The sequence below is a fragment of the Lissotriton vulgaris genome, chromosome 5 (genome assembly GCF_964263255.1).
Source record: "Lissotriton vulgaris chromosome 5, aLisVul1.2, whole genome shotgun sequence".
Classification (NCBI taxonomy): Eukaryota; Metazoa; Chordata; class Amphibia; order Caudata; family Salamandridae; genus Lissotriton; species Lissotriton vulgaris.
The window spans coordinates 1,449,587,113-1,449,613,637 of NC_141693.1; the positions used below are offsets into that span (position 1 = coordinate 1,449,587,113).

The following is a 26,525-nucleotide window of genomic DNA, read 5'->3' on the forward strand; positions in this document are numbered from 1 at the left end:
GAGTTCCTACCCAGCAAGCAGCTGGCATTTATTGACCAAAAGGTAAGGGTAGCTGAGGATAACATCTGTTTCTTGAGTACCTCAATTCTCGCTGTGGAGGACGTAGGGAATGAGTTGGGATTAACCTACTAGTAAATGCCTGAACTGCTAGGCTTTCAGAAGAAAGGTGCTGCTTCACAAAAGAATCATCATTGTCCTCGGCAGCATCGGGCTGGCATTGACATGGAAGGAACTAGAGTAGATCATGGTGCCATGCGTGGAGTCTGCTTCGGAGTGGGAGCTGAAAAGGGTTCAGGAGGTACAGATGGCGCTTAGGACAGATCTGCTGCAGGGCAACACAATTTAAGGCCACTGTAGATGTGCAAAGCCTACCAGAGGATGCCAGCAGGGAGCTAAAGATTAATAGCTCCTTTGAATGTGTATATCAAAAAGAGATACACTGTGCAAAGTGTCCAAGAATGCCCTTATGAGTGGACAGGGACTTGCTGGAGGGGGCAGTTTTGTCGAGCAGCCTTAGGCTTAACAAAGAGGAGCGTTAGACATCTGCCAATACACACAATAGTCAATAAATGATGCACACAACTCAATAAGGAAATCCACAACAATTTATAAAAATAGCATGTACATTATATATGTCTAGGTATCAGTCTCAATACGATCAGGTAATACATTTTGCAAGAGAAATACTCTTGTGCTTGAAAATTCAATAGTGCATTTTTCAGAGGCTGCAATGTTAACTATGGGAGGATGAACAAATACGGCATACAAGTTCTTTGCAGCGACTTACAAGACCAACCTCCTGGACTTGAGGTGTGTTTTGGGGAAGGTCCTAGGCAACACAAGCAGGTCACCTCCAGCAACATGTGGGTGGCAGGGTTCAGTGGTGCCAAACAGAATTGGGTCACCGATGCAAGTCAAAGGGGATTGTCTTCGTGAACAGCAGCTGCAGGGTCGAACTGGGTGGCCCATCGGGCTCAGCCAAACGGGGGCTCATGCCTCATAATACTCAAGGATGGGAGGGGGGACACCTTTGGTCCTCATCTCCAAGGGCCAGTCGCGACAGGTGCAGAGGTGTCTTAGGCATCAGGCTTTCGTCCCCGGGAGCAGTCATGATAGATGGGGCCTGCAAGCAGATGTTGTAGGCAGTATTGAGAAGTCCAGAGCAGGGCAACCTTAGGTGGGCTTCGAGACTTGAGAGTTGGGAGACCATGATGACACTGTTGGCCCACTTCAGCTCAGGCTAGGTGGCTTCATGGCGTCAGGTTTACATGGTCTTGGAGCCACATAGCTCAATCTATGGTACTTGCAAGATGGAGGGGAACAGCTCCGCTGCACCACAGGAGTTACTGTGTCTTTGGAGAAGCACTGGCAGTCCTCCCAGGTTATGGAGGATCCGCAGCTCGAAGGGAGAGAATACTTTGGCGGAAATGTTAAGAACAGGCCAGCAGGGATGGTGCCAAGTCAGTTGTTTCTTCTGCAGTTCTTGCTTTTGTGGCTCTTCCGCCCTTCTTTTTGGCCGTCAGAATCTGACTCCCTGGGGCCTCTCTAAATACTAAATTTAGGGGCATTAGGGGAGTGTAGTGTAGTAGCCATACTCTTGGGATCACTATGCACCCTATATGACCATTACCTGGGGGAGGTGGCCATAACCTTGTTCCAGAATTCCTAAGCTTTGCCATCACCAAGATGGCTAATATTGAAAAGTCGCCTTCACTTCAGGTAACCCACCTCAGGGGTGGCACTAGCATGAGGGTGGACACGCCTATCGGACTAGCTAATTTTCCCACCTGTCTAGGTGACGAATGGCTCTAGACAAAGGGGGTCACTTCATCTCCAGTGAGAGAAACCAGACTTACATATCAAAGGCGGTGGGCCCTTTGAAACTTCCCTGCCTTGGAATGCTAATCTTCAGGTCATCATGTGGAAGGGGGTGAAAACACCCACTGCCTGGGCAGGCTTGGTTTCTGGCCTTCTGAGAGCAAAGACCCTCACCCTTGGGGGTCAGAAACTCCTCTACGGTGGCAGGCTGGCAAAAAGCAAACTGTCACTGCACCAGTAGCTGGTAGGTTTTAGGGGGCACCTCTATGGTGTGCATGTATCACTAAATCTGACAATGACATTAGTTTGGGTTTATTAATATGAGATGTTTAACACCAAACATCCCAATCATCAATGAAGCCATCATGTAGCTGGGGAACTCACGTTGACTAGTGTCCAGTACCGGCTTTAAAATTGCTTCCCTGATCACTTGTACTCGTAATGGAACTAATTAGCACTGGGTCATATCTGTTCATGAAGTTATGCCCTCACATGTAGCATAGTGCACTCTGCCTTAGGGCAGTAAGGCCTGCTGTAGAGGTGACTTGTGTATACTGCATGCAGTGTCTGCAGGCATGGCACACTGGCTGTGTGCCATGTCATTTTTTCACTTTTGCCTGCACCAAGATACACAGCCTGCAGTAGCAGTTCGCATGAGCTTGGTGAGTGGTCTCTTAGGGGGGCACAATACTTGCTGCAGTCCTCAGGGACCCTCCTTATAGTATCTCAGGCCCTGGGTAGCATTTACTAGGGTCTTTCAGAGGGTACATAAGATAATGCCAATTAGGTAAACAATTGCACATTTTTGTGAAAGAGATCTGGCACTGGGGTCCCAGTTAGAAGGAACCCAGTGCACTTCTAGTTGAAATCACATCAAATACCAAGAAAACTTGTTGAAAGGGCCATTTGCTACAGTAACTGCAAACCCATATGGACTGATTTTGTCAGCAAGGGGCGAATACAATAGACTAGCTACTGATAGAAGACAGGATAATGTCCTTTGCAGAAGCCCACTGCTCCTACAAGCTTACATTACACCAATCTTGGAGGTACTGACAACTACTACATTGTTTAAATAACACATTGGGCCTGCAGCCCGAGCCTTAACTACAGATATGGGGAACCTACACAGGATTGGTTTCGGGCAGTACAAAAACAATTATTGACTCAGGTTTTTCATTTCCATTACAGATGCAGCTCAAAGACTGGTGGAACAACTGACCAGGCCTAGATTACATGGGTAAGGACTTGTCAAATATTCTCCAACTCTAGATAAATATCTAAGTGAGGTCAGACTAAAACTTAGATATTAAAAAATCTTACATAGGTGGCACTGTGCCCTCCCCTGTTAATGCAGTCCAGGGTCTTTAGTGACCGCAAATGCTAGAGATGCCACGGAGTGGAAGGCGATATCGTTCACATAGTGCAGGAATGCCAGAAACTAAGATGTCACTGAGATGATGTCTGGATGGAAATGAAGGCTCTGTCTGGAATTAGAAGGGACATGATGGGCTCTGCCGTACTGCTCCACAACTCATCATAGTATTCAGAGATCCCCTAAAAATCCGGTTGCTGGTTCGTCACAGCTTTGGCAGATGCCAAACAGTGTATTCTCCATTTATGTATATCTGAAACTATCCCCACAGTCGATATGTGTTAGGGAGATTTTCTTATGGCATCCTATGAGTGAGTCATATACAAACTAGAAGATCAACCACTGTCTTCAATAAAGTCTGGGGCAATCTCATTCATATATCACAAAAAGGAAGAGGGATCAAAATATTTCATAAAAAGGTTATAAGAATGAGTGGAGGAAAAACCACCTTGCTTTTAAAACTGACCTCACACACAGCAAGCTGTGTCATGCTTCATCATAGGGCTGCTAACACACCTCCATGTTCACCCAACACTGGAGGTGGAGCAATAGGGAGGGGAAGACAATACAACATACAGTGAGAAGTTAGTGAAAACTCAAAGGTGAGAAGGTGGTGCAGAATCCATGGTAATAAAAGCTGGTACCAGGGAATAATTTCTACAATTTTAATATTAGGTCCTCTGTCCAGGATTTAAAAAGAAATCATGGATGCTAGGTAGAGGAACTATTTATGAAGTCCCACCTGCTTCACACTGCATAGGTGTCCTATCCAGTTGGGTGAACATGGAGGTGTGTTAGCAGCCCTATGATGAAGCATGATACAGCTTGCTGTGTGTGAGGGCAGTTTTAAAAGCAAGGTGCTTTTTCCTCCACTCACTCATAGAATTTTTTTATGAATTATTTTGATCCCTCTTCCTTTTTGTGATATAAGTCTGTGTTGGAGACCGAAGGTGGTTTTGTTCCTCTCACCCCTCTGTTCTACTGTGTTTTCTGCAATCTCATTCAGCCATATCGGCATCCCTCGCACTAATTTAACAAATAGCCCCAGGACAGTGAAGGTCCCTGTGGCTGTGATCAGGGATGTGGCAGGCCCTCCCGCATTTCCATTATATATATTCCCTGGAAAGGTGGCGATCCACGGGGAGCATTATTATCAAAACTGCCCTCAGGATTTGTCTTTTTTTTTTACACCGATTTGCACGTCCACTTGCAAATTTGTGGTGCAATTTGAAAAAAATACTTTTATACCCCGACAAGGTACCTGTTGGACCCCACCATATGTGGGGGGCAGGGTATTCCTACCCTGGCTCCTTTTCTATATTTTTTTACTTTTTTGTGGGGCTCAGCAACAAGCTGAATCCCAAGGGAAGTCCCAAGATGGCTGCAAACACTTCCTGGCTGAAGTGTTGGCGGCCAATCAAATTTCAGCAGGATCCGCGAGTCCACTGCAAAGACTTGCGTCCCTAGATACCTATGTTTTTTAACTTAAATATCTCAAAAAGAACTGAACGGATTTCCACAAAATTATAAAAAGCAACATCTAGCTTTCTGCCAAATTTGGTGCAATTCCATTTAGCGGTTTGGGCTGTAGTCATGTTCTGAAAATGAAAAATCCCCATAGACATAACAAGAGGAAAACCTGTTTTGGGACCCCCCTTTTGTCCTTGGCCCCCGATGACGGATCGCCCTGAAACTTTCAACACAGCAGCTGGACCAAAAGGGGGAAGATTTGTGAAACTTTTTTGAAGATTTGTCAAGTGGCACAAAAGTTATTGGCAAAACAACAAAAGCTTTTCCTATAAAAAAATGTGGGAGGGTTGCACCCCCCGCATACCCAGGGACCGCCACCTCCCCAGGCCACACCACCCCCTTCCACCCTCCTGGAGCCAAAGATGACCCTGGGGACCACCACCCCCCAGGGCTGGCTCCAGCAATGTACCGGGATGCCCACCCCTGGGACATTGCAATCTGCCATGGCTTGGCGTGAGCGGTAGCAAACACTGCTCTGCTTTCAGCAAACAAGAGTAGAATTGCTTTCGGACAGAAGGATCTGCATGCTCAGCAGCTACCTCTGTCCAAAAGCAATGCCGCTCCAGCAGGATGCGGGAAGATGGCAGAGACCGCGGGGCATTCAGGCCCCGCCCGCGGTCCACAACAAAGTGTCTAGGTGCCCTGGGTGGGACCAGGTCACCCAGACTAGAGGCCAGGGCCTGGGGCCTGGGGATGAAATTGGCCCTGGAGGGTGCCACGTGGCCCCCCTCCCCTTAGTATTTTTATTGATTTTTAATAGAAATTGGTAATGCTGGGCCCCGGGGGATGGGGGCATGCATAGCCAAGGCTTGATCCTGCTCAAATCTCATGAGCTTCCGCAAACTGCTAAAAACATGGCTATTCAAACAGGCATAGTAGTGACATCTTAGCCTAACCCTTCAAGAGCAGCACCAAGAAACCAACTTGGTGTACGTGTGCTATACAAGTAAAGTTTAACATAACATAACAAGGCTTCAGTGTACTGCATGACAAAAAAGGAGAAAAGACCCAGCTCTGCGAAGGAAGAGCTGGAGAAGAGAGGAAAAGTAGAAGGAGGCCGTCACCATTGCAGCAGGGTCGTTAATGAGGCATAAGATAGCTCTAGTGTGCGTTTACGCCCCGAATACTGACTCCCCAGAATCTTTTCATTCTCTATACACTCAACTTACGAAATTGGGGCCTGTGTTTTTTCTTGTGGGGGGTGATTTCAATTTGCTTCCAGACCCTGTGCTAGACAGCACCTCTGCCTCCCCCGTTTCCAAACCCTGCGCACGCCGAGCACTATTCGACCTTTGCGAACAACTTTCCTTACTAGACATCTGGGGCTCACGCACTCCTACCCACACTGAATACACACATTATGCTGGCCAATACAACACATGGACACGGATTGACTATTGGTTGATTTCCCCAGGCGTGTACGGTTTATTTCACTCCCTCACGACACTTCCAAGTACATACTCTGACCACTCTCCCGGTCTGCTACACCTTGATGTCCCCCGACCAGAAGGGTTTGAGTGTCAATGGCGCTTCCCAAGTCGCGCCCTTCTTGATGACCTCTTTAATAATGAAGTACGGGAGCCATTGAAGAATATTTCTTCATCAACACCGGTGCAGTATATACTTGGGCGGTCCTGTGGGAGGGATTCAAGGCATACATAAGGGGTGCTTGTATCGCCAAACACGCAGGTGTGCTCAAAGATATGCGTAACACGCTATCCCGCCTGGAATGCGGCCTGGAGGAGCTTGACACCGTCATCGGGGGACTCCCCGATCCGGGATCAGAAAAGCGACATCTCGCCCTTCTCGTGGACTACAGAGAAACGGCGGATCACGAAATTCTCTTTATGGGCAAATACCAAACCGCTAGGCGTTACGGCGAAGGGGACAGACCAGACCATGTGCTAGTCCAGATGCTTTGTCCCCCGTATAGTAAGGCCTACATCGCAGAACTCTGTTCTCCCGCTAACCAAGTACTCTCCACCTCTTCACATATTCGTGACAAATGTATTGCCTATTTCAAAGCCCTTTACAATTCCAAAACAGGGAGTGATCCCACAGCCCCAAGAAGCCTATTTATCTGAAATTGCGTTAGTGTACCTTGAAAAACACATGCAAGATTTCTTAGCGGAACCAATTTCCGAAGCTGACATACTTGCAGCCATCGACGCCCTTCGATCCTCTTCTGCCCCTGGGTTGGATGGCTTCACGGGAGATTTCAACAAAAACTACAAAGATCTTTTGGCACTGCAACTCACTGAGGTGTACGCAGAGGCCCTAGAAAAACAGATCCTCCCCACTACTCTGCACGAGGTTGTCATTATTCTCCTCCCTAAACCGGACAAGGACCCGCGTCTATGTGGGTGATATATACATATCATGTCTTATTTAAATCTGGAGGATAAAATTCTGGCCAAAGTTATCGCCATGTGCTTTCCTCAATTGATGGAATTCATCATCTCCCCAGCTCAATCAGGTTTGTTCCCGACAGATCCAAGTCGTTCAATCTTCGGACTGTCCTTCATAGCATCAACCCAGATACCCCGGCTGCAGCCATTCTACTTGACACAGGGAAGGTATTTGACTCCCTGGAGTGTCCCTTTTTTGTGTCCGACATGCGCCGTATGGGAATGCCGATGGGTTTCACTGCTCCCACTGCATTGCTCTACGGCCACCCTGTAGTGCCACTCCGACTAAACGGCACGCTCTCCTGACTCTTCTCGCTATCTCGAGGTACGCGGCAGGGCTGCCCACTTTCACCTCTATTATTTATCCTGGGTATGTATCCTCTAATTCGCCATTTCCAAGAAAAACATTTGCAATGAGGCCTACAATTCAACACAGGCCCTTTTCTAGTTTTGCTCTATGTGGACGACACTGTTCTTTATGTGAGAAAGCCCCAGACCAATCTAGAGCCACTCATACGAGAAATAATCCGCTTTGGTCAGTATTCGGGTCTTGACATTAACTGGCATAAGTCGGTGAATTTACCCTTAACCTCCAACACCAAGCCATGGGAGTGTGAAAGCCCTCTGGAATGGTGTTCGGGTTCCGTTAAATATCTAGGCATTCACATCCACCTGGACACAGCTTTGATTATACGCCTCAACTACAGACAAGCAATCAGCACCTTAGAGACACAAATAAGAGCGATGGCTGAGACTACCGCAATCTATTGCTGGTAGAGTGGCAATCCTTAATATGGTAGTCCTATCCAAGTTTTTATATCTTTTTAATAATATCCCAATGCCCCCCCTTCCAATAGCTTATTCCTGACGTTAAGATCCCTTCTTATTAGATTAGTATGGGGGGGGGGCAAACAACCTCGAGTACGGTGGCAGGTACTTACTCTTCCCTACGAGAGAGGGGGATACGGAGTGCCAGATTTGCACTTATATTATTTGATTACCCAATGCAGCTACGCCTATGCATGGTATCAGCCCGATGCCAGGATTCCATTCCTCCGTCCGGAATCTCACTTTGTCCTTCCTGAGAATTTATCCACAGTGTTACAAAGGGGCATTCCCAGAGATCCCATAGGCATTCAGAATGTGTCCACCACCAGCTGGGCTTGGGGAAACTGAGGTGCATCACCGGCACTTCCATGCTGTATTCCACCTCCCTTCCGCTCCCCAATGCCCGTTGGTTGCCAATAACTGGGGAAAGGATTGTGCAGCGCACATTAACTAAAACGGGCGACCTTTACCCGGATAGTCAGACCTTCTCTGTACAAGACGCTGACCGCTTCCCAGACTCCACGTTCATGCATATCTTTGTGCTGAATCGGATACGTTCGGCTCTGTGCGCCACGCTGCCTGGTTTTCCAATAGAACCCAAATCATTTGCTCCTTTGTCCCTGGTCATAGAAAGCGAACAAAGCGTTCACATCATCTCCACACTATATAAAGCATGCTCAGCTATCATCCCGGTAAATGATGACTCAGCAGACATTGGGCGGCCAAAGTCCTCCTCTCAATCACCGATGATCAATGTGCTAAATGCTGTGCGGTCACGAAAGACGCAAACTGTTACATTTCAAGTTTTTGCGCAGAATGTACATTACACCGGTCAAATCCCACAGACTAGCTCAGTCCAGTCCCACAACTTCCGCAAATGCTCAGCCCCCCATGCTGATTTCGCACACCTCAAATGGACCTGCCCACTCCTACAGCCCTATTGGGAGGCTGTGCACAAGACCCTGGGCGAAATGATCGGTCTGTCCCTAGTTCCCATTCCTGAAGTGGCGCTGCTGGGCTATGTGGTCAATTTTCTCAAAAAGGTGCGGAAATTTGCAGCGCCAAGTTTGTTATTGGCCAAAAGAGAGATTGCAATCCATTGGGGTCGCAGATCAGTCCCTACATTACGGAGTTGGATGGGCAGTTTGGCATCATGCAACACAAATTGTGAGATATACTCCACCGCTTTACCTGCCTCTTCTCGCCCCAGGGACATATGGGGTTCATTCAGGACATATGTTGAGTCACATAGGCAGCCCTCCGCTACACAATTGGAGCAAGGTATAGTTCCGACTGGAGTGGGTTGATCGGACCATTCCTTTTCAACATAATGGATATCTGGTAAAACAAATGCTTCCAGTAATGATGATTACCATGCTTAGTTTTTGCTCTTCCGTTTATGATATGCCAGGTGGGCTGGACAGTGCCTGGGGGGCGGATGAGATCTCCTACATTGTGGGTCTGACCGCGATTCTGAGACTTTGCTTTTTGCTGTTAGACGGGACTTCATGGTTATCATGATATTTGACCTACTTGTACCTCCTTGCATATGTAGTGCTCCATGTGTGAAAAGTGACAGTGAACGACTATGTTTCTATTGTTCATGTATGAAAATCCATAAATAAATGTAAAAAATAAATTTAAAAAAAGTAGAAGTAGGAGATCGCAAAAATAAGGAGGAAGTGACATAGGGGAGAAACGGTATCACATCCCATGAAAAAGGAAAAAACCTTCAGGAAAAAGGGTGCGAAAGGAGGCAGAAGTCCCACTGCCTTAAGACCCTCGCTCAGCATCTCAAAACCCTCACAGGTGATGCAGATGCGCTCTACGACACTGAACAATTATAATGAGTGAGAGGAAACCAGTCCTGTGAGAAGTGGAACCACAATGCCTAAGGGACTACATTCTAGAAGGAAAATTGACAAGTAATAATGCCCATGGGATAGACGTGTACAGGGTATTCCAGAAAGCGACAGCAATAACACCCTCTGCAGGGGTGAAACTGATAAAAACAAGTCTAGAGGTATAGGCCTAGCAATAGTCCAATAAGGAACCAGAAGGATAAGAGGCAGGAAGTCACCCAGGCAACGAGAAAGAACGAGAATTAAGAAGTGCAAATTCAACAATAAAAGACCGAAGTAGAAACGTTGTCGCAGGTCACAGTGGAAAACCAACCCAGGGAAAGGAGCGCGCCACTAGTTGCACTGCTCGAGCTAAACGAGAAAAGCTGCCCAGTAGAAAAGACAAGCGCTATGGGGATGAGAGCCATCCCCTCTGATGGCTGCATTGGGAGCAGATGCAAGGTGAATGCACAACCAATAAATTGCAGAGGCACACAATTGAAGTCCCTATAAGAGATACTAAGAACTAGAACTATCCCAAAATGGCCTACAAGGCATACAGAAGATGGTCCCTTCAGAACAGGGAGCACGGCTGCAGTGCATCCGCACAATGCAAGCAAGACACTCACTATAGAACAAGAACCAGGGTAGAAAACTAGTCTGCTGAAAGAAGCCTGTAGGAACAGGGGTACTTAGGTCCAGAAAACAATCTAAGCCCCATATTGTGGCATCCACATCCTGTCATTGACAGTACAATAAGAAAAAATGTACCTGCAGAGGGCAGGAACACCCACCGGGTGTGACCCATAGATACAAAGGGGATTTGACAAGAAAGCTAATGGGCACCTGCCCTGAAATTACACAAATGTGAACAAAAAATGGGACAGTTCCTCGTACCAACCTAGTATGGGAGACCACAGCAGAGCTAAGGTTCTGCTCCACCCTGACTGCCTCGATATCGTCGCTAGGCAGGGTCAGCCAGTGCGCTGAAACGACGGACGCCATCAAAAGACATATCAATCAAAGTGGATTGAACAGCCTCTGAAAAACCAGAGACATGAAGTCAGGCGCAGCGACGTAACTCAGAGAGGAGGCTATGGCCCGACCCAATAAATCAGTGGCATTGCACAACAAATAAGCCATTGAGCTGCTTCTTGCCCATCTCAAATTATCTGGACAAGGTCATCCCGGATGTCATCTTGAAACAAGCGCAGTAGACATGCCAAGGAGTCTCAAAACCCATGGCCTTGTTGTTTTTCTAGCTGCAGATTTTTGCTTGAATGGGTGTTTCAAATCCATATACCAGGCATCAATAATTGTTTTCAATATGTATACTTTTTATTGTGTATGAAGATAGATACTCACCACCTTGAACAGCAGCTAGACAATCCCCTTGTTAAATTCTCAGATGCTGATAACGAGGTATTATCCCTTGTCCTTTTTCTCTGCTAGGAAAAGATTACTTACAAAAGCTCTAGGATACAGAAGAGCCTTGACAAATCTCCTACCTCTCACCCACTTGTTCTCCAAGGTTAATACTTTCTTGTCTATCAAAGCTGCTTCTTATTCAAAGAAATAAAACAAGAAATGCTATATGGAATCCTGTGGCAGTCTGGGGATCTCAATTATCGCAGGTTATATAAAACCAATTGTGAACAACTCACATCAGTCTTTCCCTTAGCCTTTGATCGTAAGAAGGCATTATCTGTACCTTGATATCATGCCGATGGATGAAGCTCCACTGAAGTCACTACTGGTGCCCCTCTACTGGGGAAATAAAAACATCTAAATATACTGGATAGCTTCTTTCAGAGCCTTAGATTCTCTGTGAGACCACCTAGCCCACCTCAGCTGAAATCCTAGGAATGAAGATCTTTTTAAAGAAAGCTAGGCATTGGCTTTTAAAAAGTGGTGACACATTGATCTAGTTCCTTAATAAAGTGATCTTTCAAAAAAAATCACTGGGTAAATGAGCCAGTCTCGAAGGTAAAAGATCCCCTACCATGGGATCCACCTTAATCATAAATAATCTCCACTATGTTGCTTTTCCAAAATAAATATTATCTAATGGGCTCATCCTTGGGAGGATTTTGTGGGGGGGGAGGGGAGAGGAGGGTTATCTTCATACTTATCTCAATTCAACAAAATTAAAACAGATGAAGGATCTCCAGGGTGCCTGCACGAATGCAGACTTCCCTGTTGGGAAAACACAGAGCTAGTCAGAAACATATGCAGACCAGGACGGCACAGTGTCAACAAGCCATCAACATAGGAGTATGGCTGGAAGCATGGCCTTTGAGCAGAGGGGTTGCCTGCTGCGAGCACTGAGGCACAGAAATCTTAATTTTCCAAAGCTAGCCATTCCCCATGTAGGAAGGCCACACCAACAGTCAGGCCAGTACTGGCTTCTAACCCCAAAATAGGGTCCATTGTCAGTGTCTTCTACAAATACAGCGCCCCTTTTTTGTTTGCTTACCCATAACAAGGTTGGTTCAGATCCTATGTGAAGGTCCAACGTCCAGGTACAATTTGTTCTGATCTGCATGATCATTTTCAGTATCTTTCCTTCAACCTGCTGCACTTTGCATCTTAATGCTTCTTGGTAACTTAGCTATCTCTACAAGAGCTCTCAGGCACACAAGCATAATAAATGTATTCTCCATTAAAAGGTATGCCTGTACAATGACTTAAGGAGCGTTTTGTTTTGCAGTCTCATATGTGTGGGGTCAAAGGAATAAACCATTAAACATAAATACCTTTGCACTCAGGTGCAGGTCCACTCCAATTTCCATACTGTGTACAGTGAATGGACGCCTCTCCAATTAGCCATAATTGTTTATTATTACAAGAGTAAGTTATGCTTGCTTGATAGTTGAACTCTTCTTGCCCATCGCTGCTGTGTGTTCCATCCACTATGTCTGGTGGTTTTTGGCAAATGACAGCTAAAAGGAAATACATATGTAAAGTACACAAGTTAATGTAATTAACTACATAGACACTGCAGTAAAATGCATGGAATGGTTTCTTTAAGAGCACAAGGATAATCCAAAATCAACCAAAGAGTAAATGCCTCGTCAGGGGTAGTAAGCACTACATAAATGTCATTACAATACAATACAATCTATAAACCCCACCAGCCCACAATAATACTAATACTAGAACACTCAGTGGGGCAGTCGATTGTAGCTCATACAGACTGCATAATAATTTACATATACTGATTGACACTTGTACACTCACATAAGATAAAACTGCTGTGGATCATGTCCATCACCCAGTACTGTACCAGTCCATAGCAATAAACCATATAACAACAACAAAACTGGCTGAAGAGATCTGCCATTTGCTTTTGGCCAACAGAGGACTTTAATTTAGTCTACAATTGCAGGTCTCAATAAGCCAATACTAGAACTGCCTTTTTGACAGCTCACAATGAAAATGAGATGAATGATATTACCACAATCCATCCTAGCATCAGATCCCTTCGCCAGTTCTTTGTCCAACCTATGCCAGCTCAAGATCATGAACTTAGAACAAAATATCTCAGAATGGACAACCTAGGGTGGTAATCTGCTAACTGGACTATGATTATATGAAATAACATAAGTGACCTATATTAAATACCATAAAGGGACCTAAAGAGTGATTCAAAGCTACCAGCCTACTAAAAACCATAAACTGCACACCTCTCTCATACTTTTTCATCCATCAAACTACAATGCGCTGCATCCCATATTCCAATAACCAGACATTATTGGTTATCACACACAACATGGAAACACTTCCGATATAGGCAAACACTTTAGCACCGTGCATAGGGGTAGCAAGCACTATATAAATGTTGCAATACAATACAACTACCCCAAAGTGGCCAAAAGCAGCTACCATCGCTCTGAAACAGTGAGACTTTATAAGTCGAAAAATGGTACTTGATAGAAGTAAAAAAATCATGTCTGTACACCTGCGCCTTCTGCCATGACACACTGATACTCAGTTTTCCAACAGTGTTTAAGCAATCTTGTTAGTATAGAAAGGCTAAATTTAAAATACTAAGCACAGACAATGGAAAGAGGCACTGAAGCAAACAGGAGGTGGAGAAATGCCATTGTGCACAGAATTGTGTCTGATGACCTAGGAAAAGAAAAGGGACTCAACAGCATTTGTGTTCTGGAAGTGGAAACAGTTGTGCATGTGCCTAGTCTTCAAACGTGTTTTTTTCTGTATGCCATGCAAAAGTCCTCATGTCCTCCCGCCAGCAAAGCTGGACATGCCTTTGGTCTAGAAATTTGGGGTTGCAGTGCAGAAATATCTAGTCGTCAAAGGGTGATGGATGAAAATACTAGAATCCATAGTAACCATTGGTAATTACTCTGGTGGCATCCCACTCGATTGTTTTTTATGGTCTATGAACCCACAGATTGACAAATCGTATGTAAATCAGCAACGTGGTCAGGAAGATTAACCCGAACTGCCCCTTTTGGAATGCAACCAAGACTGACTTCAGAATGGTTTTCACATGTAATGGAAAAGATTAACAAATGGTGGAGCATTTCAGATTAATGTAACCATTCTCCCTACCACTTCTCATTTTTCTCAGTGAGTAGAAATAAGTGGTATGCCCAGACAAAGGTCCCAGAGCTAACTGTGACATAGGGGCTTAAGCTGTATCTCATTCATGAGGACCAATAAGGTTGAAGCTTATAAGAAGTTTCTTGCATTCCGATTCAGGCGCAATTTACTAAAGCTAAACGAGTAGAATGCATTAAACACTAGAGCTGTAATTACTGATATCATGGTGAATATAAGCATTCGGAATTTGCCGTTCCGCAGGATGGTATTTTGAGTCTGAAGTTCCAGAAAAGGCCGAGGGCCAATGTCTTTCTTTGGGATAAGAAAGCAGTGAGAGTAACGCCCCTTTCTCTTTCTTGGTCTGACGATTTCTCGATGGCACTTTTGGAAAGTAATAAGCATACTTTCTGTAACAGAATGGACACATGCTTGTCTGAAATTAGTTCAGGTGTGGGAAGAGTAGTGCATTCGAGAGGACCTGAACTTGGTCCGGAGGCCGCCCTGCAACGGTTCAGCTTTGCCCTCGAAGTCCTGCAGTTAGTCAAAGTCCAAGACCAAACGCAAGAATAAGAAAGGGTAGCAAGACTGGAGTGGACCCCATCCCTCCACTCTAGCTCCAAAGAGAAGGTGCGAGGTCGTCACAATATCACTCACACTCTTTTAAGGTCTCCGGCCCCGGATTGGATTGCTCAGTTTATCCTGATGCGTTCCTGGCTGCAGTTGATCTTGCTGCAGATCAGGTGCTTCAAAGAGGCCATGCTGCAAATTTTCAGTGTGTTTCATTCTCCCTCTGGCACAACTTCTAGCCTCTCAAGGGCCTCTAGTTCAGTTACTATCGACAGGTCCCTCCCTGGAATGGTGTCTGCCCTTGGGACTCATTATTGTGCCCGCACCGACGCCAATACAGACTTCTACTCAGGCCCCAAGATCTACACCGCTCCCTGCCTGCTGGTCACTGGCTCTGGAGGATGATCTGGTGCCAGGCCAACATCGGACATCAAACTGCCTTCGCCTTGAACCCAACCGATGTTGCACTAAGAAATCACAATAGCGCAACTGATCATCATGCAGTCTGATACTAACCAAGTGCCTCTGACCCAGGAACTATGCGAAGGCCACAAGTTCTTCTAGTGTTTAGTGACATACAACTTCACCTCCTGGTCTCAGATCACCTTGAAGTGCATGAGGATGCACTTATGACATGACTTAGAGCCCAAACACCAAAGACACATGGCTTAAAACTTGTTTTAAATGAAGACATCGATCGCTAGCACACTGTGAGAGCCTTTAAAAGTTGTCAGAAAATTACCAAGAAATGTGAAAATGGCTCTGGAATGGTATCGGAAGGCAAGGGAAGAAATTAACTGAAGTCAGCATGCATGGGTGCTGCTTATATGCGGCTCTGCTCTGTCACTTCTGGCTCTGTATGAAGCTAACACAGAACTTATGGGTGCATGAAAACACTGGCATGCAAACATCTCTAGATCAGTCTGGCACCTCAGTATATTCTAGGGTGAGGCATCTGCATTTAAAAGTATCCATCAAAAAACTCTTTACACAGTGCATTAAGTTTTTGCCTATTTTTGTACTTAAGGTATCAACCCCACATTAAGGCCCTCCACTTTAGGCACAATAAAAGTACCTGCTCTACAGGTGCGATTACGAGATCTCAAGAAAATTCAGAACTCTGTGGTTAGTCATCTGTAAAAGTCTAAACAAGATTATACGAAATGTGCAGATTGACACAGAAAACCACATTCCTGAATATAAATAGTGAATTAAGTTTTCCCTAGACATTGATATCACAATCCGCACAACTCAAACATAGAAACGTGCCTGTCGTGGAGACTGCCAATAACTACTGTTATTATGTTATGTTAAAGTATTTGTAAAGCCGATGGCTGCTCCAGTATCGGGGTGTCCCAGCATTAAAGTTAAACACCGAGTGAGGAGACAAAGAGAAAAAAATTAACAGTGGGTGAAAAGCCAGGTCTTCACCAGTATTCTAAAGGTCAGGTGATCAGGGTTGCTACCCATGTGGAGAGGGAGGGAGTTCCATAGGGCAGGGGCCAACAGCATGAAGGATCGACCACCCACTCTGGCCCTCCGTATCCGAAGGACTCTGGCTAGGAGCAGATCTGCCGTGCGATGAGCTCGTGTGAATGCATAGTAGGAACATAAATTAATCAAGATTCTTGGGCCAAAACGTGATACACAGCGTTTTGAAGCGCACTCTCTGTTCTAGAGGTAGCCAATATAGGCGGCAGAGGAGTTTGGAGACATGACCGTGTTAAGGAAGAGCGAAGATAGAGCGGGCAGCAGTGTTCTGAACGTGCTGCAATCTTTTAATCACGGATTTGTTGGTACCCAGAAGTATCACGTTGCAGCAGTACAGTCTGGCCAGGATGGACGATTGGATGATCAGCTGCTGAGTTTGAGAATCAAAGAGACCTAGTATTGGCTTTACGCCATGCAACAGTCCCAAACATTTCCGTACCACTGATTTGGCGTGGGCCTCAAAGGTGAGATTGTTATCCATTATAACTCCTAAATTCTTCACCACAGATTTGGGTATGGGGGGCACTACAAGAGCAGGAGGCCACCACTCATTTCCCCAGAGATGGGAATCCCTGCCTACCAGAAGGATCTCAGATTTGGCTGAATTTAGCTGCAAATATTTAGCAGCCATCCATTCCGAGGTGGCTGTTAGATCCTCTTTAAATTTTGCCAAGTGCTGGGATTCTGGGAGAAGGCGATTACCAGCTGTGTGTCATCTCTATATGACACCAGGGAGAGGCCCCGGGCTTTGGCCAGCAGAGTCAATGGTCTCACGTAAACATTAAATAAGATAAGGCTCAATGCTGACCCATGGGGCACCCCACACCACAATGGGTGAGTACGGGAGCAGAAAGGAGGGGCAGTAACTTGGAAGGTCCGACCGTCCAGAAAGGAAGAAAACCAAGAGATGGCTTTGTCATTGACACTTATCTCCTCCATACGTTGGAGCAGGATCTCATGGAAGACCGTGTCAAAGGTCGCGCTCAGATTCAGCAAACTGAATGCTGTAGTTCTTCTAGCATCCAAGGAGGTCCGTAGCTGTTCTATGACCATCAGCAGAGCGGACTCAGTACTATGCCGAGGCCGGAACCCGGTTTGAGATGAGTCTAGTATTGAGTTTGTTTCCAGGTAATGAGTTGGCATCGAACTGACATACGATTCTGTGATTTTGGATAGGAACAGGAGCAGCGAGATTGGTCGGATGTTTTCTGGCTCGGACACGTCTAATGTTGTTTTTTCAGTAGGGGAACTATCTTGGCGGGCTTCCAGGGCTTAGTGACCACTGCTGAGGATAGAGATAGATTCATTAGCTCCAAGCATTCAGCCAGGAGATACTGTTGAAATTTTCAAAAAGCGGCTGGTTTTATGGGGGCATCTGGGAACCCTGATTTTACTTTAACAAACAGTGCTTCTATAGCTTTAAGGGAGACAGGAGGGAGCGGGGCGAGCGAGTAGGTCTAAGAGCCCGTGGACAAGTTCCTCCCAGTACCATAGGAGGTGTCACCTGGGTCGAAACTACTATAGATGCGTTCCACCTTCTCCAGAAAGAATTTGGCCAATACTTCGCAATGCAGACTAGAAGCTATGATACTGTTTGAAGCAGAGGGGGGCTTTAGCAGGTCCTTCAAAAGAGAGAATATGGTTTTAGTGGGGTTATTGCTTGTGGTGATCAGGTCGGTGTAGTGTGCTGCCCTAGTCATGCAGACCAATTTGTGGTATGCCTTAATCGCACTTCTGTACTGTGCTTTAGCCAGAGGGTCAGAGGATCACCTCCAGGCTCACTCTAAGACCTTGCAGTTCTTCCTAACTAGAGTCAAAGACTCAATAAACCACATGTTGGCCCGTGTGCTTTTAGAATGAGTGAGTTTAACCGGTATACAGGTGTCCAAGGCTTGGGTAACCCACCCTTGGAAGAGCCCATTGGCTTCTTCAATATTAGCGGACCTTTATGGGAGCTGAGTGCTTAAGGCCGCCAGTTAGGCGGCATGATCCAATTTATGCCAGCGGCGTTTGAGTGAGGAGTTGCGATGTAGCTGTAGTTTGGGGCCAACTAGCGATGGCCGCATAGAAATAATAGAGTGATCTGTCCAGGACATAGGGAGGGGTACCCGCACCTTCAGGGACAGAAGATTTGAAAACAATCGGGTCAAGAAGATGACCTGCAATGTGTGTTGATCCCAGGATCAATTGGACCATTTGGCAAACTGCCATGTCTCAAAGAAAGTTTAGAATGCCAGGGGCCTCCTGTAGCTCTAGGTGGAGATTCAGGTCACCTATAACATTGAAGTTGGCTGTCTGAAGAGCTAATGTGATGATAGCATTAGCCGGGGCTTCTCTAAAGGTTTTAGATGGGCCCGGTGGGCGGTAAATAACTAGCCCGGAAAGTGTGAAGTTAGCTTTCAGGGCGATTTTAAAGAGTGCGCTATCACAGTCAGAGAGGTCTTTGGGGACGAGGCTACAGGTAAAGACTACTTTATGTATAATTGCGATGCCTTCCCCTTCCCCACCGCTTTATTCAGGCTACTCATTTCATATCCAGCGGGGAGGGCCAGGGCTGATATGGTCACAGAATCCTCGGTGAGCCAAGTCTCCGTTAAGTATAAGACCTCAGGGAACCGTTCTTGAAGGAGATTTTTTGATTTGATGTGGATTTATATAGCGCGAAATTGCTGCCCAGAGGCGTCCAAGCGCTGAGAATACCAGATCCGACAGAGGGGGAAGGCACGGGAGAAGGGTGAGGTTAGACTGAATGGAACAGGAAGGTTTTCAGTTGTTTGCGGAACGTCGTAAGGTTAGAGTTGGATCTTAAATGCGGTGGAAGGGTGTTCCAGGCCCTCGCCGCATTGTAGGAAAATGACCTACCTCCAGCTCTGGATCTCCTTACTCTCGGGGTGACTGCTAGGAAAGACTGATCTGATCTTAGGTTCCTGTTGGGCCTGTAGTGATGGATTAGGTCCTGTGTGAGATTGGGGCCAGAGTTCCAAAAAGACTGGTGGGCTATGCATAAGGCCTTGAACAGCACCCTTTGGCGCACAGGTAGCCAGTGGAGAGAGACCAACCCGGATCTGACTGACTGTCTGCGAGGGATCAAACACCTCAGTGTGATGTTTAGTCAGGAGGGCAGCAACTTAGGCTGAGAATAGTATAGGTCAAGGCATTGGAGCTAGAGTTTGTAGAGAGCAAGCGAGGGCTAGCCCCAAAGGTGCACTGACTGAAAGGAGTGGGGCAAACCTCTGGGCCCCACTGTGTTCCCCACATGGTGCCTCACATTGCGGAGTGACTAAAGCTTCATGAGAGTATACTCGTCTTTGAGAAAAGGGTGAGGCAGATTGCCTGGCTCCTGGTGATATTCCGGCGCTGAGAGGCACAGACAGGCTTGCCTTTGGTGCGTCCACGCTGCGGTGTGCCTTAAATGCCTGAGGGGCACAACTGGCTCCTCCCTGGCTGGTCTCTAATTGACTGGGAACTGGCCAATCAGTGTGAGGCACCGCCGTGCATTAAAACTACCCAAATACAATGTGGCAGCTGGTAAAGTCAGCGTTTTTCAGTGTAAAGTAGGTTGTTAATCCGATACCGATGTTTTCATCAACATGCAACTCGACGGTTGGTGGCATGGAAACCTTGGTTTAACTAGAAAATGTATATTTAATTAATTATCAGAATTATTAACATTGAACGTAACATTGATATTCTCTTGATTTTACTTCTCTACATAGCTGATTTTATTGTATCTACTTTAGTACAAATCATTAAATATTCTTCTCTTGATGTCAACCTCTCTAGTAATACATCCTCTGAATATGCTTGGGCTCGAAATGTATTTTAAATAATTTTAATAAATCATTATGTCTGGCAGGTGAATCGTGGAGTCGGATATAATGTATTTTAATGGAAATTTCTGCCAGAACAGCAGATCTCTGGTAGAAAGCTTGCTGCTAATCGCTAATTATTTAGATCAGTTGATTTTGTGAAGAAACGGTTTTGAATCTGCTGTTCCAATATAATACATTAAGATAAGCACAAAGGCTTTTCCCCCTACGAGGTGGGAGTTGTACGGAAAAATCATGCTGGTGAGAGCTGGAACTACCAGACTTTCTGGTGTAGGGTGTTGTGTTAAAAAGCAAGGGTTCTCTGGCACAGGTCTGTGGCGTCTGGCGACATGCCGGTTCACCTTCGCTCAGGTGCCCTTTAATGTGCCAGTCAGAGCCTCATAAGTGGCAGTAGGGGCTCAGAGGAGGCCTGTCCAGCCTGCAAAACTTTAGTGAGCACAATAAAGAGTGATGAGTTCTAAGTTTTAGGGGAAGGGAATAAAAGCTTAAACACAAGTTCATCGTGTTGAGTTGCAACACCATTCAGACTTCAAGCTCTATTTGCCGCGCACCAACATGATTCACGTTTCTTCGGCAAGTGCATCCTCACGATTCATAATATTACTTAGTTTCAGATTTTGCCACAAGTTGCCTGTGAATTAAAATCAGTGAAAGCGGTGTTTCATTGCTTTTTAGGTCTCGGCCTGCGTCCTACTGCGTAAGCAGTGGGCAGAGCCGAGATTTTATGTTTTGGCTACAGTGGGGCTTGAACCCGCCCCTCTTCTACATTGGCTCGCTTCCTAAACGGAGGCCAGCCATTGGAGGAGAGGGGCATCACTCTGTTCAAGCCCCGTCTTTTTGCGATTCGGGGGCGTGTTTTTTGCAGTTTTTAAGCCGTGACGTCATCCGACACTCAGCTGCTAAAAACACGCCCCCGAATCGCGAAAATGTCGGAGCTTTGTGGCAGCCATTTCAGGCCGACCGACGCCGGAAGAAGTCGTCCTCAGGTGAGTGCTTGTTCTGTCCGTCACTGCCCCATGATGCCTCGTTCTCTCTTTTACTCTCTCTCCCTTACTTGTGTTCCGCAGCCTCTCTTTTGATCTGTGCACTTTCCCTCAACCTTGCTCTAAAGTTACCTCTCTCGCCCTCTAGATTCTTTGACTTTTTCCCTCGCTGTCTTTCTCACGGACATATTAAATCTCTCTGCCCCATCACTCCGCTTGTTCTTTGTGCTTCGTCTGTATTTCGATGCTGATAAGAGTTGTCATTCTGCGCAGCACCAGTGATGCAAAATTCGAGTCCTTCCAGTGCTTAATTTGTGCCGGTGCGTAACATATTTAAAGTTGGACGCCGTGCCCGAATGCGTGGGTGAGGTCCCTATAGAAGCTACAAATCACAATTGAAAAATTTATTTTTTTGCCAGCCCGTGTCCGTTCCTCCTTGGCGCAGAAGTCTTTCCCCTTGAGGAGTCAGACAAATGCCGATCAGACTAGTTGCGTTAGTTTTGCACCCTCCCCCCGTACTGTGCAGGCGCAGCGGCGCTGCTCAGTCGAATCCACCCATAAGCAGCAGCGTGTGCTGCTCTGACTGCTCACCAGCGGCCTCGAAAATCAAAGGCAAAGTAAGTAACGATTCGATCACTTTAATATGTGGTAGTATTGTAGTGTGATGCAAGTGTGTTTTTAATGGCTGAGGACGAGTACATGCAGGGCACACATAGGACGGGTTTGAGTCTGCATGTGGTGCTCAGTAGGGTTATCAATGCCCCCTTGTGGACGCCCATGGGTGGTAGGCATTGGTATATTGATTAGTGATCTGACTGCTGGAAAATATTGGAGCAAGTTCTCTAGGTTTGGATTCATTTTTCTCTTGTTCCCAGGGCACTTCTTACAGCGGGCAGGATTGATAAAATATACCCTGGAGCCTCAGCTGCCCCGGTGTGGGGCGAAGGGGGCAGAGCTGTTGCATCTGATGTGGGATTGAGAGCGCCTCTGGCTCTGAGGGGAGATTGACTATATTAATGACGTCACTGAACACCATATTCTGCATTCACCGGTGACGTGTTTGTGGGGCTGTTCCTACGTCCAGCAAAGTATGAGGGCTGCTCTAGATTTATAAGCTTGGATTTGATTTTAGCAAAGCGCCTTATAACCATTGAATAGATGGGGGAGGGGGTGCGGGGGGGGGGGGAGGGTTGAGGGGGCGGGGTCCCTTTCTGCTTTGATCTCTACCAGCAGGACTCCTGGTTTCGCGCAGTAGGTATTAGTCGGTGAGCCCCGCCCGACCCCTCCCTGGTGCTTTCCACCCTGTGTTACGTGGCAGGCTCCCTTTAGTTCTCTGCATGACCTTTTGTACACTTTGGAGCAGCAGATGTGAGACAACCGGTGGCCTCGGCGGGGGAGGGGCTGCTAAAGGTTGAATTGTTTACTGTGCAGTCATTTGCTGCTGCTGTTTATGGTAATACTGATTCTCTGGCAGTGGGTTGTGGCGGTGCATACATGCTGCATCCATGCCTACTGTTGGATGTGTGTGTTGGGCTCTGTGTTTGTAGCTTTTCTTGTAGGCGTGTCTGTGGGGGTGGCTCTGTGTGTGTGTAGGTGGGTCTGTGTGAGGGTGGCTCTGTGTGTGTGTAGGTGGCTCTGTGTGGGTGGCTCTGTGTAGTTGGCTCTGTATGTGTGTGTGGGTGGCTTTGTGTGTGGCTCTGTTTGTGGGTGCAAAAGCAGTAGGTCTCGCATTTGCGAGAGATTAAGCTATTGGCATTGTAAATGACAATGCCATTTATTTGTTTTTTAAAAACATTAAAAAAATAATGTTGTGAGCAATGCCAATAGCTCTAACTAACAATGCAGAGACCATTGCATAGTAAATGCTTGTTTTAACAGGATAATGGGACCTCGTTTACAGAGAGAATAAAACTCAAAATATTTTAATAATACGTCTTAAATGGATACGTTGCTGCTACATACGTGTCCGTTATAGTTGTAATCCTTTCATCCCACACTGCCATCAATATTTCTATTTTTTTTGTTGTGGTGCATTTTACTCTACTTCAAACTGAACCACAGAGACTGCCTCGTGCTGACAGACCGTTTAGTTTGGTTCACTTTCAAGTGCCCTTTCGGATATTTTGTATAAACTGACATTTCACACAGCAGGTAAACTGGCACAGAGTCCAAGGAGGCCTACCCACAACGTGAGAATAATTCGGGGGGGGTGAGATTTTTGCACCCAGCTGTCATCAACCTTCCAGAAGCAGCAAATCTGGGGCAGGCAACATGCAAAACGTCCTCACATTGAACAACAGAAATTGTAGCCCGACACCTCACCTCTACCATGCACCAAATGGTGGTGTCAAAGAAGAACTAACTAGCAGATTCTTGCGAACAGCGTCGTCAAGGAATTTGAAAACGTGGCCCGGTCTCTAGCCTCCTAACTTCAGTGTCTGGGTTTCCACCCTCCAGCTACAGGAATGCAGGCACTACACTTCCAGTGTCTGGGGGTTATCCTCACCCACTTCCTGTGCCATGCTAAAACATGGGTATCCAAAACGATATGAATTCACTTTCGTAATTTATAGTGCAAACAAAACGTTTGAGGGTGAACATCAGAAGACATCCACCCCAGCACTTCAAGAATCTCCATTTAGATGTTTGCATTACCCCTCATAAAGATACAATCATGAGATTACCGTTTACGACGAGCACAGAATCTCTCAATGTTCCCCAACAAATGCGTCTAACCATTACTTTGAGCATCCAACCCTTGAGCTGATCAGCTGTTCTTCCTGAAGCTGTGGTTACTCAGTAGGCTGGTAGCTGACATTCTGGTCGTCTGATACAAATAATGTTGTTTATTTCTGCAGGGTTTCATCCTCATTTAGAATGCTATGTCAACACGTCTCCACTATATTCCTAACACCCTGCATGAGAAACTGATCTTTATTTAAAGCACAATAGACTTACCTTTGTTAAAGCTGTTTGTAGCAGAGACTATCTCACCATAGATTTGTCACCTTTTTAATACTCCCCAGGTTTCAGACAGGGTCAGGAAAATCTTAAGCAGTACCCATGTGTGTGGTCAGTAAAGACCACGCAGCTACGCAACAAAGTCCCTGCCCACTGGAAGCGATGCACAGGACCCTATATAGGCACCACTCATGCTGATCAGTTGCTTTCTGAACCATGCACACCCGCAGAGCTAGAATCCAAACTTCAGATTGGTGGTGACCAGTGTGCAGATCTCTAATTGGGACATTTTAAATAAGAAGAGTCCAGTATACAGAACAGGGAGGATGGGAGAGTCCATAAAGAATCTGCGGTTAAATAGAGTTTCCAACAGAAAGAGTGTTACCGAAAGTAATCATCGTGTTCTTCTAATACAGACTTCTAACAGCAGATTCCTCACCTTTTGAATAGATATCAAAGCAGGACCTCCCAGGTAGTGGGTGTGTCAACAAACCAAAAAGACCTGCAGGACTGAGTGGGCAAAGTGCCCTTCCCAAGGGACCTGATTGTCCAGACAATAGTGGTTTGTGAACCTATGGTGAGAGACCCACGCTGCTGCCTGGCAAATGTCCATGACAGGCCCCCCTCATGCCAACGCAGTGGTAGCAGCCTTGGTCCTGGTGGAGGGAGCTATAAACCCTCTAGGGGCTGCTTTTTGGCCAATGTGTAGCAGATCCTCTTGTAGAGCATGAACCAGTAAGAGATGATCCTCTTCTGCACAGCAATGCCTTTCTCTGCTCCAGTGAATCCAATAAAGAGTCAAACGTCTGCTCAGTGTTCTCTGGTATGATCAAAATGAAAACTGAGAGCACCTTTCTAATCAAATCAGTGGAGTCTCTCCCCCTCCTGAGAGGGGTGACGGAGAGGGCTTGTAGCTCGTTCACCTGTGGTGCAGTTGTTAAGGCTAAGAGAAATGCTTGTTTTGAGGGTGAGCAACCAAAGAGGAGAGCTGTGGAGAGGTGCAAAGGGAGCTCATATGAGGAGTGTAAGAACCAAGTACAAATCCATTGGGACATGATAAATGGAGAAGGGGGTAACATATACTATAAATCTGTGCTTCCGCAATGTTTTAGAACCTCGATCCAACTTTTAGAACAACAACCTTTCATGACCCACCTAGCTTTAATGGACATAAGACTGAGGCAATCTTTTAACATAATACCAAAAAGTGATTGTAAAAGCCACAACCTTGACCAGGCCCTTTGATATTGGACTATGGCTAAGATACTGATCTGCCCATTGAAGAGGTAGATGGTGAACACTTTTTTAGAGTATGATGGTGGCCTGTTTTATTTGTTCACCAAAATCATTAGGGCTTCTGAAATATCTTGGCATTGATATCAGATGTTCGCAAATTTTAAAAACCCCTTCCGCAGCAGAGCATGGGGGAAGGCCTAATATCCATTTTTGTTTTTAAACAAGGTGCAATATGCACAGCAGTTTTATACAGGGCAAACACGGCCCAAAGGTATTGGAGCTCTTTACAAGAGCAGCAGATTACATTACACAATGTCAAAGTAATCTTCTTATAAGCACATAGGATTAAGTGAATTACCCAACATGTAAAGGATTTTGAGCCAATGCCGGGACTCAAGTCTTGTTCCACATATCCAAAGTCTTTATTTTTTTAGAAACAACAGTGGTCCCATGCAACATAGGATAAAGCATACAAATGAAATACCGACACAATGGATTCTGTATTTAAGTGACTTGTCCAGCCGGACAGTGGTCAGAATGTATTTACTTATAGCAACAAATACAGGGAGAATATCCTTCGACAATCTCACGTTGTGGGGCACAAGCCTGTACCTCATTTAAACACAGACACTTTAGTACACTCAAAGTGAACAGGAAAGGGCTTTTAGGTAAAAAGCTTAAATTGTTCTTTAAATCATAATATGAACAAATATTGTAAGATGCGCAATTACGTCAACATAGTACATAATATACACACTGTATAAGGCACATGAATTGGTCGACGGCGTTTCGATCCCACTTTTAATTCAAAGGGATCATCATCAGGACATTTGATAAGTGCCTAATAGTTGTAAGGCTCTAAAACCATGTTAATTCCATGGCTTTGGGTTGATAAAGAATACGGTCACCGGAATCAGGACCGTCCAGGAAGAGTCGGAATTTACGATCGCTTGCAAGTTGCTGGGAGTACCGGATCAGTCGGTATCACGTCCCGCTCAGCAATGCGATCTGCAGTATGCTGCGATCTGCCAAGCTAAAAATCTGTCCCAAAGGCAGCTGTATGGAGATTTGTTTGAGGGAGGCCTGGC

The 26,525-nt window shown here is 45.9% G+C and overlaps 1 protein-coding gene across 9 annotated transcripts in view; it reads right to left on the minus strand.

The window, feature by feature from the left end:
- LOC147712725 (complement decay-accelerating factor-like) overlaps positions 1-26,525 on the minus strand; it is a 795,131-nt gene that overhangs the window by 434,958 nt on the left and 333,648 nt on the right. For all 9 annotated transcript variants that reach the window (XM_086923379.1, XM_086923375.1, XM_086923380.1 and 6 more), the window contains exon 7: positions 12,557-12,742. In XM_086923379.1, coding sequence (XP_086779505.1) covers positions 12,557-12,742 — 186 coding nt within the window. The remainder of the gene's footprint in view (positions 1-12,556; positions 12,743-26,525) is intronic.